This window comes from Botrytis porri, assembly GCF_014898465.1.
Source record: "Botrytis porri strain MUCL 3234 chromosome Unknown BPOR_005, whole genome shotgun sequence".
Classification (NCBI taxonomy): Eukaryota; Fungi; Ascomycota; class Leotiomycetes; order Helotiales; family Sclerotiniaceae; genus Botrytis; species Botrytis porri.
Window position 1 is genome coordinate 755,953 of NW_024066079.1, and position 17,851 is coordinate 773,803.

Genomic DNA, 17,851 nt, shown 5'->3' on the forward strand with positions numbered 1-17,851 from the left:
AAGATAGGTTTTAATATATAAATATTGATTATTAGGATTTAATAAATAGCTTTAATTTATTAGTTATTGTATTACAATCTTTAGTGAATATAGGATATAATAGTCTTAAGTAAAAGTAGAAAAAACTAACTCCTCTTATAGCGTTTATATAAGATCTATAAGTTTCTATATTTAATTAGCCCTTTAAAAAAAATATAATATAGATATTTAGGACTTATAAATACTATGGGTGCTACATCTTCTATATCCTTCTCAAACTAACACATTTTAATATAAATGAAAGAAATAAATACTCTTATATGAACAATTCTTATAAAAAAAGTGAATAACTAGCCTACAGATATATCTATAAGTATAATAATGTAAATTACATTAATAATAATTCCTTGAATATATTTAAAGAATATAGATCTACTTATAATAAAGAATTAGAAAAGTAAGGCTATATTATAATAAAAGAAATCATTTATAAAGAGACTTTCTTTCAAGAAAATAAAAGAGGTAATAATATTAAATATAATTTAAACGAAAATGAATACTCTATTTTAAATAATATTCAAAGTTATAAAGAGTATAAAAAGCATAATATAATCTTTATAATTAAGAATAAGCTTTTTAAGTATATTTACTCAAATTCTTGTATAGGGAATCTATAATTTATATAAGTAGTAGTAATAATAATAGTAATAGTATTAATTTACATCTAAGAGGTATAAATTTAAGATCTGTATTCTATAACCTTTTAAGAAGTATAAAAATATATTAAACTAAAGGTTTTTAAAACTAATGATTAAATGATTACAAAAAGTATTTCTAATTTATAGTAAACTTTAAAAGAACTGTTCAAATATAATCCTTTTATTTTATTTAAAAAGAGTATATATTATTTCAAAGTAATGTTTATATTTATTTCTAAAAAAGAAAATAATCAAAAGATTTATTTTAATACCTTCAAAAAGACTGAAAAACAAAGAAATAGTTAATTTCAGCTAAAAATATAATTTTATAGTAAATAAACTAAAACTAAGAAATTAAAAAGTGCTAAATATATCAAACTCAAAGATTTATTAATATAAATAATTAAAAAAGAAATATAAAAGTAGGGAAAAGAAAAGAATAAGAAGATATTTGAATAGAAAGTATGTCAAAATAATATATCTATTTGGAATAAATATTAATATAAAAATCTATAAGAACAAGGAACTTTACAAATTCAAATAACTTTTTAAAAATTATGAGAAGTATTTTATCTCTTTTATAATTATGATTAAGGAAATAAGTAATTAGAGTAACTATGTATTAAAAAATCTTTAAAATTTAGTATAATGTATAATATATAAAAATACTTTATTTTATTTATAAGAACATTTGAGATTGATGTTTATATAATTGAATTTCTTATAATATTAAGCACAATCTCTATAAGAGGATTTAATAACAAGTAGTCTATATAATTAATATTAAAAGAAATCAAATTCTGAAAGGGAATTGATTTTGTATTTGAAATTCCATTTATAATAATTGATAAAGAGTTTGAGGTTTTGTTTAAATTATTAGAATTGTTGAGTAATATAGTAAAGTGTTTTTAATATACTTTTAATATTATTAATAATCAATTACAAGTTAAGCTTAGGATTAAGTATATTATATAAAGTATTAATATTAATAAGTATATTAGTTGCTTTATTATTCTTGATATTTACATATCTTAATAATTATTTAATATAAATATTATATATTTATATTATATTCTAGATTGTATAAAATACTTATTAGAAGGACTTCAATATATTGTTTTAAATATACTAAATTACTAATATATTATCAATATATAACTAGATACATTTTAAGCTTATACTTATTGATATTCGGATTATATATTAAAGATCTTATTATATATTAATAACTTTGCTATTGAAAATATAGAAAATTAAATTAAATTTTTTTAAGTTATATACTATTTATTTCTTATTTTAATATATAGTATAATTATATTTAATATATTTGTTTTCATTAATATATTATTTCAAATTATTTAAGAAGATTATAATCTTATTATTCAAAAGGAATATTCATTATTCTTTAAATTCTCTTATAACAGTTTCTTTATTAATTCTTATTATAAAATTAATATAATATTTATAAAAAAAAATGTAATAACTAAAGCTTGAATTGGGGGATTGTGGGGAAAAAACCGTCAAATCATTGGACCTTGGTTTTGAAAATCTATTTACTTTTTACATTACAGCCCCTGATAATTATAAAGAAAAGAATATATTTCATTAAAGAGTACATAGTATTAATAATATTAATACAAAATATAAATCTTAATTTAGTTTCCTTTAGAATAATTTTTTTAAAGAATAAATTGATATTTTTAAAAAGAATAATTATTAATATTATTCTTTAGGTTGATGATACTCCATATATTACTATAACTAATATCTTATTAATAAGTTCAATATATCCTCTAACTTTAGTACTAATTATTATAATCTAGCCTATATAATTTAACTTAAAGGCCTTAATTCTTTCTATATACTATACTTCCATATTATAAAGAAAAGAAGAAATTATATAGATAATAACGACTTTATATAATAAAGATACTAATAGATTATTAATAATCTTAATCAGATTTCAAATATAAAGTATAATATAATCAGTTTTTATAACTTTTTCTATAATATATCTATAAAATATTAATTCCTTATTAAATTATACTCTAAGTTATTAAAATACTGATTATAAGTTAGGTTTATTTATTATAATAATAAAGTTGATAATAAGATTGTTATTAACAATATATTTAGGATTAAGGTTGCTATACTTTTTAAACAAATAAATCATTTCCAACTTTCGAATATAAAAAAGATCTTATTTTGTTCGCCTCAGTTTAAAATACTTTTAACTTTTATTATAAAAGTAATAACATTCTTATTAAATGAATTGAAAACTTTATATAAATAAAGATTATCCGTATAATTAAAACAAAACTGAAAGTCCTATATAAATAGTTTGATAAGATATAGCATATAAAGGATTAATGAGAGGGGTGACCTTTATAGTATACTGCATACTACTTCATAATTGGGTGTAATGGAATTTTCAAGGCGTATAATTTATATAAGATAATGGTCTTAATATTGTAAAACTAAAAATTATAGGAATCTAATATATATTAGAAATTAATAATGTTGAAAACCTAGTTCAATAAGGGATTTGTTATATAAATTTCAAAACTGTTATTAATATTTCAAATAAAGATAAACAAAACCTTTAGATTTTCTAAATATTTTTAAATAAAAAATCAAGAATTATATTTAAATCTGAAATCCTATTTATATTATAATATCAATAATTGATAGGAAATATAATTCCAAATATTAATTTATTTATATAATAATGATAACATATAAATTGGTTAATAATTAAGATTTTAAAATCTATACTAATAATGAATATCCTTGTTTATTAATCAATACAAAATAAATCTTTAATTATTTTTATGTATAAATCAAAAAGGATTTATATATTAATATTAAGAATATTAAAAATTACTTTTGTTTAAATTAATTAGTAAAATTTGATATCTTTTTTATTAGATTTATTCAATAATAAACAGATCTTTAATAAGATTAATATTAAGATCTAAATAAAATAAGAACTTAATACTTTAGATAATCCTATTATTCGATTAAGAAATGAGTTTCTAATATCTTATAGAATCTATATAAATTTAAATAGAAAAACATTTACTTTATATTTATATAAAGATTTAATCATATTATTAAATGTTTATATTAGAGATGAATTTATAATCCAAAAGATTATATTCATAATAAAGATAGTAATACCTTTTAAATTAATAATCTCTATTTCTATTAAATATCACTCCCTTTCTAAAAATAGGAACTATCTTTTTGAAAATATAATCTTAAAGGTTTGTAATGTTATTATTAATCATAACGATTTTATAATCTTTATAAATATTTTAAGCTTATTAATAATCATTTGGGCAAAAATATGTATGAGTATTATTAAGAATTATAAAGAGAATAAAAAATAACTCTTAGAAAATAAGTTTTAATAATCTTGAATATAATTTCGAAGGTAAAGGATAGATTTTATAAATATTATTATTAATAAAATATAAGTAGGTTATTTCATTATTGAAAGAATATAAACCCTTAATTCTTAGGTTTTTATTTTCTTCAAAGTCTATTATTTCTATCGAAAGTTTAGTATTATTTTTAGATATAATTTAGAAGATAATATTCATAAGTATTATAAAGTTGATAAATATAATAAAAATTTTAGTATATAATAATATATAAGTTATATATATCTTGAAGATTATAAACTTATTGAATACCTTGAATAATTGATTAAAGACTTTAAAATTACATAAGTTAATAACAAACCTATTAATCTTTCATATAATAATAAAATATTAATTATCTTAATTGATAAATAATAGAATATTAAAATAACGATTTATATATATTTAATTAGTAAAAGAAATCAAGAAATCATTAATATTATATTTAATAAACTATAAAAAATAAACTATATGAAATGAATTATAAAACCTATATTCTTTAAATATATAATATTTGTAATATGGTATATAATCAAAGGTAAATATAAGGGTTATATAATTATTAATTTATAATCAATCAATAAGATTTCAATCTCGAATATTTATTTAATATTATTATAGTTGAATATAATGAAAGCCTTGAGAAATAACAATTTTATTATTATTATCAATATATTAATTTTTTTATATTAATTTATAATTAAAGAAAAAGATAAGGAGAAGTTTATTATTATAAGTTATTGAGAATAAGAACATTTTAAAATAATACTTATAGGTTTTAAGAATTCATTAATATATATATAAAAGGTTCTGAATAAAAAGCTATTCTTATATAAATAATATATTCATATTTTCATCAACAATATTATCATTTTCTTTAAAATAATAAAAAATCATTTACAACATTTTTATAACATTTTCATTTTTTTTAAAGTTATAAATCTCATTTTAATATTTAAAAAATCTTTTCTAATATATCCTTTAATAATCTTATTTGAATATAAAGTTAATAATCTTAAACTTTTTCTAATAATAAAAGAGTAATTATTGGTTCGAGAAGGATACGGAGGATGTAGCATCTATGATATTCATAGATCTTAAATATCTATATTGTATTCTATTTAAAAAGTTAGCTAAGTTATAGGAATTTGTAGGTTTTATATAAATATTATAAGAGAAGCTAGTTTCTTTTGTTCTTACTTAAGGTTATTGTATTCTATATTTGCTAAAGATTGCAATATAATAGCTAATGAATTGAAGCTATTCATTAGATCTTAATGATTAGTGTTCATATAGTAATAATTATAAGAAATCTAATTTTCTTATTTAATCTATAAAACCTTAAATATTTTCTTAAAATAATCAAATACTTTAGATAATTCGCTTTTTATTATATAAAGATAATCGAATCTCTTTAAAACTATAAAACTAAGCTATTAATTCAAGATTAAGAATAGAAAGTTATAGATAGAAAAAGAAAGGTGTTGGTTCGAGAAGGATATGAAAGACATAGCACCTACGATATTCAAAGGTTCTAAATATCTATATTATATTTTATCTAAAAAACTAGCTAAGTCATAAAAAGTTGTAGGTTTTATATAGACACTACAAGAGGAGCTAATCTCTTCTGCTTTCGCTTGAGGCTATTATATCTCACATTCACTAAAGACTACAATACAGTTGCTAATGAATTGAAGCTATTCACTAGATCCTAATGATCAGTGTTCATACAAAAGGGCTTTTATAAATATATATATTAGGATTATATACCCACTAAAATGAAAGTATTCTAATTAATTAAAGACTACCTTTTCTCTAAGAGATTTCTTATTTATATAGATCCTTTTTGTTATTTATTTATTAAAATTAATAAATTTCTAGAATAAGATTTCGAAATTATAATATTCCATTTAAAAAAGGATTACATTGCTTTTAAGAAAGTTTAAAGATTTTGTATACAATTATTCAATCCATTCTATTTCTTAATAAATTACTTAAAACAATAAACAAACAATCATTATCTAATAGAACTTAAGATAGTATATCTAATTTATATATATAAATAATTGAAAGTTATATTATAATTATTTAATTCATTAATTATTATTTTCATTAATCATATAATAACCTAAGGAATTTATAAAAATAATTTATTCAAGACTTCAAATATTATAAAAATAAATTAAAGTTTGATTACAAGGTTTTGATATTTATTATAACATGATCTCAAAATTTATTATAATTCAGATTAAATTAACATTATTTCTAATATTTTGTTCTGCTTATCAGCTATATCTATAAAAAATATATAACAAAAGATAACAAATTGGATAATATTTGAATAATAATGGAAATTTATATGATTAATAATATTAAATCAAGATTCATTAAAGGATATTACAAGAATACTTATTTTTAAAGAATCCTATACTTACGAGAAATTATATCAAATAATTCGATCTTAGATTAATTGATCAAGAATAAAATCTCATTTTATTTTAATAAAGATTCTTTATAGTACTATTTTATTAATAAATAGAAAAAATTAATAATACTTAATAATATAATTAAAACCTTTTTTAAAGTAGTATATAATAAGAATTATTACTTAGATTCTAGATGAATTAAATTTGAACTATAAGATTTTTATATTCTCAAATTTATAAAGCAATTTACAAATTATATAAAGTTTTATTTGAATTATAAAACAAATTTTATATTTTAATAAAAACCTAATAATCAATTAGAATTTATTTGAATATCTTTTAGACTATATTATATGATTAATATAGACTTTATTATAAATCTATCAAAAATAAAGACAATATTATTATGATTAGTATAAAGTTATAAATTCTTTAAGTTTATAATTATTATAATTTACAAATTTTCAAAAAAATCATTTCTAATTCTATATTATATTGTCTATATAATAATAAATTAAACCAATATTAATTATATTATACTTATATTATATAATTAGAAAGTATTGTATAGTATTATTTTAAATAAAGATTTGAAATTCATTTTAGAACTTTAAAAGGAATTATTCTAAAAGTTGTAAATCAAATTATTTATATTAATAGCTTGACATTTACAAATAAACAATCAATTTAAGGTAAAGATTTAGTAGATAAAAATTATTATTAAAAATCATATTTATTATTCTTCAAATAAAAACTGAGTTTCTTTAATTATTTTAATAATAATTTTAATAAATAACATTTTTGATATAATCATCAATACTCTATTAAACAAATTAATATTAGACTTCTGTTTAAACAATATAATCTCGAGTTTTTTTCAAAAAAAAAAAACAAATACCTTTTTAAGATTATTTGAGAATTATATTAATAAAATATTAAAGTAGCTATTAATTTCACAATTAATATAAGAAAAGAAAATTACAATTATAAATATTATTTATTAATAATAAATATAGATAATAATATATACCTTGAATTATATAGAGATTATTAATTGTTAAATAAATCAAATTGAAATTTTTTAGAACAATATTTGAAACCCTTTAAGGCTTTGAAATGCATAGGAAAGCTGATATACAAAATTGATTTTCTATTTTATCGAAAGGTTTATTAAGTTATATCTATTATATATTTATACTCTGGTTTTATTGCTAAAGATTCTTTTAATTAGTTTAAATTTGATTATATTGAATTTGTTGAAATGAATTCTAATAACTATATGAGCTGAAGAGGTTTATTAATAAAAGAATAGTTAAATATAATAATGAAAATACTATTAAGTATTTAATAAAATATAAAAGATAAAGTAATACTTAAAATAAATAATTCCTTATTGAATTATTTAATAACGTTAAGAGTCTTATTAAAAAATATAAGAAAAAATTGAAGATTATATTAGTTTCTTTAAAGTATAATAAAGACTATCCTTTTAAAAGATTAGATTCTATTAATAATAAGACTTTATAAATAATTTTCAATTATTTTATTCAATTTTGGAATTATAGATTTTATATTTCATCTTTACTTTTAAAATAGCTTTATAAATTTACTTTTAATAATATTATTAATGCTAAGATTCAATATTAAATTATCTTCTTTTTTTTTACTAACTTTCCTTAGAATTTTCAATCTCTTTAATCATTTTAATTTCTATCAATTACGATTTCAGATCGAATATAATAATTCTCTTAAATCAATTGAATATCTTCTTTTTAATTGATTTTTTCTTTTGATTTTTTTCTTCTTTTTTTTTTTTATTTATAAAAAGAACGATGAGAATATAAGTAATCCCTTAGATAAATCTTAAAATAATTATAATCTTTTGAATTTATATAAGACAAATCAAGAATAAACAATAATGAAGAATTAAGATATGTTTTTTATATAAGGTATTTTTTTATTTACATAAAACCATTTCAATATAAATTCTATAAAACAAGAATTTTTTTTTGTTTTATCTTTTATAATACCTAATTTTATAAAAATAATTTTAAGGATTAAAAACAGAATTCATATTGAACCTTTTTAAAGACTTAATATTCAATTATTATTAAAGGCTTTAAAAGATTAGAATCTAGTATCTTTATAAATTAAACCTACAATTCAGTCTAGAATTAGAATTCCTAGTGTTGGTATATTAGTAATTATCACTATAAATGCCTTAGAAATCAACTTTAAATTTATATTAATATTAAGAAAACTATTTTTAAGATTATTATTAATAAGAATGTCAAATCCTTTCAATTTAAAAACCCCTTTATAACCTTGTAAATTCATAAAAGATCATTTTATTTTTCATGTATTAATTTCGATCTAGTATATAATTAATAAGGTTTTCAATATTATTATCTTAATTATTAAATACTTAGAAAAAGATAGTATAATGCTAATAAAATAATCAAGAATCCTAAAATATAAAATTCCATATAAAAAAATCAAAAATAATAAGATATCTAATTAGATAAATGTCAATATCTATATGAATATATATGGTTTTATTCTAACTAATTTGAAAAATCATATAATAATGATTGAGATAGTAAAGTTAAAGAAATACAAGTATTCAAGGAAAATAAGAATATTAATAAATAAGACAATAAGAAATGGTATAATAGATTTTTTAATTAAAGAGTATAAAGAAACTATATTATTAGAATTGTTTGATTAATTCGATAAAAAGAAAGAAAAAGCGATTTCTGTATAGAAGATAATTTTGAAATTTATTCCGGAATTAATAATAATCTTTATTATAATTAAGAATTTATTACTTAAAGGATTGAACAAACTATCTATAGCAAAAGACAATAATAATAAGAATATATCTCTTCTTATAAATAATAATATATAGAACTAACTATAAAAGTTCAAAATAGAATTAGAATTAAAAAAAAACTGATTAATAAAGGTTAAATAAATAGATCCTAATTTAGTAGAATGTATATTATAATTACTATATAAGTGTTTAAAACAGATGCTAAAATAATTAATATTATTAATTTATTTTTAGAGAATATAACTAAAACAATAATAATAATACTTAAACATATGCGAGTAGTTATAGATTTATATATTATTAATAAAATTATTCATAAATTTGAAAATTTAAATTATACTCGAAAACTAAAGAAACTAAAGTTTTTCTTTTTAAGTAAATCTAATAATATATATTCTCATTTTATAATAGACAATCTTTTAAGCCCTTTATATTTTATCCCTATATTTATTATATTATTTATTAATAAAGATAAGGAGATACTTTAAGTTTATTAGTGAAATATATTGAAAGATTTTTATCTTTTTTAAATAATAATTATAAATAAACAAAACTTAAGGATGTAATACTTTATATAAAAAACATAATAATTTAAAACTAAAATTCTAATTATTATTAAAAAAGAATTTAATCTGCTCGTTAAAATGCATAAGAATCATTTTATTGTTTTAACTAAAGAGCCAGAATCCGGACTCATAAATTCGACCTTTGATTCAAGATCCTTAATAACTACTACCCCATTGCTTATTATTTCTTTTATTTCTATAATAAGTTTCATAATTATATTATTTGCTAAATAACCTAAATAAAAGAAACAGTTATAAGAACATTAATGCTAAATAATTATTAAAGTTAAGGATAAAATTAAAGAATAAAATAATGTATAAAACATATAAGTTATAAAAACTAATAATTTATTATTAATAGAATAGTAAATTATATATTAGTATATTCAATACAAAAGATTTCTAAGGAATATAAATAAATCAAAAAACCTTGTAGATATTATAAAACTTCTAGAAGTTAAAATGAATATATGAGATATGGAACTTAATAATGATTTCTTTGTAAATCAATTAAATTCTTTAATCCCAAGTCGATATAGGACATCAACTCCACCCCCTCCTTTACTAGTCAAATCAATTCGATTCGTTCATTTCATATAGTTCGTTTAGTTTACTCAAACTATAGATTCTATTTATGTATAATCAATATCAATATATATCAATCAATAGGGAATTAGTTTTTAGTAATTCTAAACAAATATATTCGAAGTTTCAAATATAAAATATAATAAATTTAATTAAAACTATAGCATCAATTCTATACAAATATATTCTATTTCTCATTCCTAAACATTTAGGAATTCAATACAAATACCTAGATATTACTCTACATTTTTAATTTCATATTAATATTAGGATTATAATAGCTATCAATATAATACAAATTTTGAAAATAGAAATATAGAATTTGAAAGTAATATGGAATTCAATGATAATTGAATATAATTTCAATAGCCTTAAGTACAATTTCAATAATGAGCATAATTCTAGTCAAACCTTTACTAATTCTAAATTAATATTAATAATTAGGATTAGTTTGTTATTATGATATAAATACAACCTTTAAAATATAATTATAGTAAGGATTATTCATCAGATTTATTAAAACAATTTAATTAATAGAATAAGAATTAATAAGAAATCAAGAGAATATTTATAAAGGATGATAATTACTTTATTTTTTGCTTAGTTTTATTTTATTTTCTTTAATTTTAATTTTGTAGCTTTTTTTATAAGAATATAAGGAATGTTTCTTAAAGAAAGTATTTAATATACTAATACTAATGTACTAAAGTACTTAGATATAAATAAATAGCTTCTATATAGTATAATAAGAACTTCGTTCTTCTTTCATACTATACACGTATTATAAATGTTTTCTATATTAATAACAATTTTATTTTATATATTATTAATAAAATCATATGTTTTCAAACTGTTAGATGATTAAACAATATACTTATAAAATATATATAAAATAAACTTTACAAAGATTAAATCAATATATATATATTAATTTGTTAAAGTATATTACTTATAATATAAATATTAACTTTATTAAAAAAGAATTTCAATAATATACTATATTAATAACTATTAAGATGTAAATAATCCTTATAAAAGTATATTATTCAAACAATATTATTAAGAGATTTTATATATTATAATATAGATCTTATGAAATTATTCATCATGAAACTTATAATTTAAGTATTAACAAAAATATAATATTACAAATAACTATAAAACCTATTAATAGTACTACTAAATTAAATAATTTAATACCTATTTTACTTGTTTTTAAAATAATTCACTATATAATTAAGAATAACCCTTTAATTTCTATTATTTAATAACAAGCTATTATAATATCTAAAGTTATAATAAAGATTTACAAGCTATAGAGTTTTATAAAAGTATAAAAAACAATAAATATATATAATAGCCCTTTGATTATTAAACTTTATGATTTACTATTAAATAATATTATCTTAATATAAAGAACGAGTAATAATATTACATCTAATAAACAAAAAGAATCCTTTTTATTTCTTAATATGAAAAGAAAGATATATCTACTTGATCTACCTTATAAATCCATAAGATTTCCATCTACATTAATAAAACTATATTATAAATATATCAAAGATAATTATATTAAGAAAGTTGATTCAGATTATAACTATAATCTCATTAATCTCATTATTCTTAATGATTATATCGATTATATTCTTAATCAACTTAAAAGATATAAAATAACTTTACTATAATCTATCAAAGTTAGATCACTTGTTTTTAATAGAGCTATTATATATATTATAAATCCTAAAAAACTCTTTTTAAATTTATTTAAGAATAATCAAATACTTATATTAATAATCTTTTCTTAAGTAATATTATCATAAATTCATACTTGTATATAAGATTAGCATTCTAATTGTTTTATCATTAATCTTCTGAATTTAATTATATATAAGGAATTTAAAAAGAAGAAGATTAATACTTTAATAATTAAAGGTATATTCAAAGTCGTATCATTATTTAATATTCCTTTTGATATATATATATTTTAAAAGAAATAGGGTTTTCAGCTAATATGATTTTACTTAGTATAAAACTATTATATAGTATTTTGAAAATAAGAAATCATTAGTTTAAAATATACTATATTTATTATTATAAGAAACTTAGAATATAATAATTTATATATAATTCTTACTTTTTATATATTAACGATTAGAATATTAGATTTAATATTATAGATTTTCAAATAAATAATATATTTATTATTAAGAATAATAAGTTTATTTAAGTTAAGAATAAATAATTCAAATAAGTTAATTTTATAATTCAAAATTGTAAGGAATTTATTTACAATTATTTATTAATATTTAATAATGTTATTTTTATATATAAGAATAATTATATTTATTTTAATTATAAGAAGTAATATAAGAATCTACAACTTATTTTAAAGAAGTTTATAGATATTTACAATATATATATTATAATTATATATCAATCTGAAGTATCTTTTGATTTATTAATAGTAGTATAAATAATATAATCTAATAAGAATAACATTATAATATTGAATAAGTATATTAAATAATAAAAAGATAATTCTATTAAAGAACTTAATTATATATTATTTGATTTAAACTTATTCAAAATTATTATCTTTACTAATACCTTTTTTATTAATAACAAGAATTATTTATTCTAAATAGATTATATTATTATTATAATGAATAAATATAATTATACTAATATTGTTCATTAATTATTTATTAAATATAAAAGTGTTCGATATAGTATTCTAATTTCAAAATTATATGAATGAATTCAAGGATTTAATATTAATATAACAATTACTTTTATAATTTATATTAGTTTTGATAAAGAAATTTCATTGGTTTTGTATATTAATTTAAAATCATTATATAACTGTTAAGGTACAGGTAAAGACTTAGATTGTATTATAAGAGTAGAAGGGCCATGGAAGGGTGAGGCCCTACTTATAGGAAGTAGGGCACGCTAGTGGTCTATGCCTGAGGCACGAAGGCAACTACAGATTATGTAGTTGGCGCCGTGACAATAACTTACTCATTAAGTTAGATATAATTAATGAAAAAAGATTAATAATCGATATTATAATATTATATTAATCTTATAAAAGAAAAAAGATTATTAAAGTTATATAAATCAATAAACTAATTAATTCAACTAATATAATAATAAAGGGAAAACTATATTAAGTATTTATTAATTTTATTAATATAAATAAGCTTAATATTAAAGTAATAAAATAAGTTGAAAAAGAATAGAATAATAAGGAAAGTAATCTTATTAGATTTTAATAAAGTTATGAATTGAAATTATAAAAGAGAGTTTCTAGTATATAAACATTAATTATTAGGATTTAGTAAGTAGCTTTAATTTATTAGTTATTATATTATAATTATTAATAAATGTAGAATATAATAATCTTAAGTAAAAATAAAAGAGATTAGCTTTTCTTATAATGTTTATATAAGGCTTATAACTTCTTATATTTAGTTAGCTTTAAAGGTAGAATATAATATAGACATTTTGGATTTACGAATACTATAAGTATTATATCTTCTATATTCTTCTCGAACTAACAGTTATAGATCTTATATAAACACTATAAAAAGAGCTAGTTTCTTCTATATTTACTTAGGACTATTATATTCCGTATTTACTTACAATTGTAATTTAATAGCTAATAAATTAAAGCTATTTATTAGATTCTAATAATTAATATTCATATAATAATATCTTTAATTATATTAATTTCTATTATATTCATTATTAAAGTTATTAAGTTTGTTATTTAATAAATCTTTTAATATGTTAAGCTAAATGTGTTTATTAGATTTTAATAAAATTATATCATTGTTTACTAAAAATTCGAATCTATAATTATTTAGAATAGGAAAATAGTTAAATATATATCTCGAATAAATAAAAATATATCTCTAGAGTTTTTAGTTTCGAAACCGCTCAAAGGAGTAAAGTGAAAAGAAAAGAATCGATAACTCATGAAATCTTACAAAATCTAGGTACTACTTTAATGAAGAGATGAATAGGCGGCCTGGGTACGAAACTCTAGGATTGAAACCTCGTGGTTTTAGTAGAACATCAGTACAATATGCTCTATCAGATCATCATGTTAACAGATAGACCTGAATTTTAGCCTTTTTCTGTTCCTTTCATCAAGAAACGATGATGTACATGCAAGTGAAGCTTAATTGAGTTGATCGTTGAGTTTATTGGAATTGGTCATCCTCGTGGGAACATCCAAAGTCCATTTTTATTTCTTTAAGTTGAGATCCAAAATATTGCTGAACTTCAGCCACCGAGCCACTGAGCCACTGACGCCTCAAATGTGGCTCGGGTCATGGATAAACACAGCTCCGATATGAGGCCACAAGGCTCAAAACATTCCGATTTTCAGCGAGCCTTAAGAAATCCCAAGCTCGTGAGGTCACAATTGTAAATTATACCTTTCAAGCAATTGATCCTTCCTACACCAGTTAATATGGGATCTGGAGCTTCGAAACCGGAGGAACCTCCCAAGGCCCAAGTATGGTCTAGGTATTTCTTCCCAATAATGTATCTACATCTTCCTTCAAGCAAGCTCTAATGGTATCCGGCAGTGAAACACCTGTAAGGTTCTCGGAACAACTCATAGATTCTTTGCAATCGAGTTCTGAGGTAAGACTCTCTCCCAGACCTATAGATCTGAGAATTTCTAACATACTTCAAAAGTCCGATTCTACTCGTGCCAAAACTCTCGAACTCCACATTCAAGCCCGTGTCGCCAGCGAACTCAAGAAACTCCAAGAGCGCGCCAACAAAGATTTCGAAGAATTAACCGCCAAACTCTCCACCGAGGAATCTTCGCCCCCATCTGAGGAGAAATCGGCAGGTGATAGCTTGAGAAAATTGGGTAGAGATGCGGTTCAGAAAGATGTGGAGGGCTTGAGAAAGAAGTTGGAACAGAGGAAGAAGGTACTGGAATTAGATGAGGGGGTTGAGAATGCAAAGAGTGCAGTGGTAAAGTGTTTGAGGGATAACGACAGGAGGCCGTTGGATTGTTACAAAGAGGTTGAGGCTTTCAGACAAGAGGTTAGGAGGTTGGAGGGTAAATGGGTTGAGGGTATTGTTCGATAAGGGAGGTATGATTGTATGAGGGGAGAAGGAAAGGAAGATGAATAAAAAATGTCGAATGGAGGACAAAAGGATGGAAAGAAACCAACGAAGGTGTTCAAGGGCCCACCGTGTATAGAATATGTGTAACAGAAATAATGCATGGCGTGGAAGTTTGGGTACACTATCATAGACGATGTGAAGTATTAATGCATCAGATTCTAGTCTCACTATAATCTACAGGTGTTGGGCCTACTGAAAGCTCTCCCGAGTCCTGGTTCTCAGATTTCCCACTTCTCGCTTTTGCTTCCTTCAGTTCCTGGGCTCTCCTCAACCCTTCCGCACGCTTCCGCTCCTTCCTAGCCTGAGGATCCTCCCAGTCCTCCCCATTTTCTCCTACCTTTTTCTTCTCCACAGGATTCATTGCCTCATTCAATAATACTCTAAATCTCTCAATCCTTTTCGTGTTCTCTTCGAATCTCTCATTAGAAATTCTCATCAACGTACTTAATTGCCCGTTATCGACAAGGCAAACTCCTCGGTCAAAAGCCTCGTGATATACACCAACTAATGATTCAAGCGTCAGACCCATGCATCTTATTCCTACCATTGGAGTTGCTGGCTCGGATGTTGTAGATATTAGGTTCAATGCACCACTTTCTCGGAAACCCGCTTGTAATGCAGCTGATAACACTTTTTGCGCTTGCTCCAAAGATGCGGTAAGGACATGCAGGATCTACTTCAGACGTCAGCATTTAGACCTCAAGAACAGAGTAGGCTAAGTAACATACCATGGGCTCAAATTTAAAATGAATATGCCGTAAATCTCTTTCTTTGCTCTTCGGGAGAGGGATCATAGAATCACCACCATTCGCCCGCATCCCCAGCAGTTCACAAAGAGTTCCTTCATTTTCTTGCCTGCTCAGTGCCTCGTCTTCAATTGCGTCGTGAGAAACATATAACCATTTTCCACCCCCTCCTTTTCCACCAAACCCGGCTGTCTTCTCAGCTCTCACATCCGGAATACCATCCATACCAGTCTCGTCTTGAACTTGATTTTTGACTCCATCATCAGAATTCTTCTTCCCTTCCAAAAATACGCTCACTCGTCCAGCACAACTACTAGTCGTGACACAACCTTCAAGAGAATTTATTTCATCTATTAATTCTCGAATGCCTTCATCCACGGACCCTTTAGGAGACAGGTCATCGTATTCATCTGTAGGGACAGCAAGCTTGCTTAATATTAGCTTCTTCTTGCTGATAAAAGATTGAGGTAAAGACATTTTAACTCTCTTGTGTCTCTCATGTGATGGAGGGGTGAAGAATTGGTGGGGGAATGTATGGATCATGAAATCATTGGGTGGTGAAGCGAAGGACTTGGATAATTAGTGGCCGAAGATATTCCGAGACATCTCAACTAACTTTCACACATTCATTTTCCTTCCCTTTCTCTCTCATCTCATGAGGATGATGATACTCATCCAATGTCTTCCAACCATCAGATATCTGGGTTCATTTCCTACTTGAACCTAATATTCATCAAATAAGCTCTTCATTTACAGCTTACTCCTACACAGACCTGACATTCATTGTTGGCAATGGCACAGTATTAAAAAATTTAAGGTATTGGATTTGTACTATCTGAATGGACAACTACAGAGATGCAAATACCAAGATGTCATCAGAATGACCTCAAGAATCGAAGCAACCAAAGAAGAAACTTGACCCAAATCATCATAATCTCAAATCGAGCATCCCAATCAAATGACATCAAAAACTCAAATCCCTTCAAGTACTTACGCAAATCACCAAAGCATCGATAGCTATCGTCATGAGAAAAGTATGCAAGAACAGGTCATGCAAAATTTGACGTTCCAGGTGAGACCAAACATGCCGGACTTCTCTCGATAGTAAGACCCTTTATGATGCGAATAGAAGGATATCAACAATGCTGTTCCTTCAATGATATGACGGTGTTTCGATGATTTCGAGGATGGCTTCACGATTCATCAAGTTGGTGGTAGACAGATGTAATATGAGGAAAGTAGAAAATATGAACAATCGACGACAATCGAGGATTTCAAGAAAACTCAAGTCCAGCTCTTGTGATTTCCGGGAAGATTCGGAGAACGAAATTATCCGGATATCAGGCTTGCCTAATGAGAATGTAGAGAAATGCCTAAGAAGTTCGACAAATTATGTCCGAGAATTGAAAACAAATGCGAAATGGTATCTGACATTAGAG

The 17,851-nt window shown here is 21.8% G+C and overlaps 2 protein-coding genes across 2 annotated transcripts; one reads left to right on the forward strand and one right to left on the reverse strand.

The window, feature by feature from the left end:
• Window positions 1-14,992: 14,992 nt before the first annotated feature.
• Window positions 14,993-15,627, forward strand: EAF01_003950 (uncharacterized protein; the record flags this gene model as incomplete). The annotated part of the gene is made up of 3 exons (XM_038912204.1): window positions 14,993-15,048; window positions 15,111-15,168; window positions 15,223-15,627. 3 exons carry the CDS (start codon window positions 14,993-14,995, stop codon window positions 15,625-15,627), a joined length of 519 nt encoding a protein of 172 aa, XP_038771888.1.
• Window positions 15,628-15,817: 190 nt separating this feature from the next.
• Window positions 15,818-16,889, reverse strand: EAF01_003951 (uncharacterized protein; the record flags this gene model as incomplete). Its single annotated transcript, XM_038912205.1, has 2 exons — window positions 15,818-16,339; window positions 16,395-16,889. The coding sequence occupies 2 exons, from the start codon at window positions 16,887-16,889 to the stop codon at window positions 15,818-15,820; spliced, it is 1,017 nt and encodes a 338-aa protein (XP_038771889.1).
• Between the last annotated feature and the right edge of the window lie 962 nt (window positions 16,890-17,851).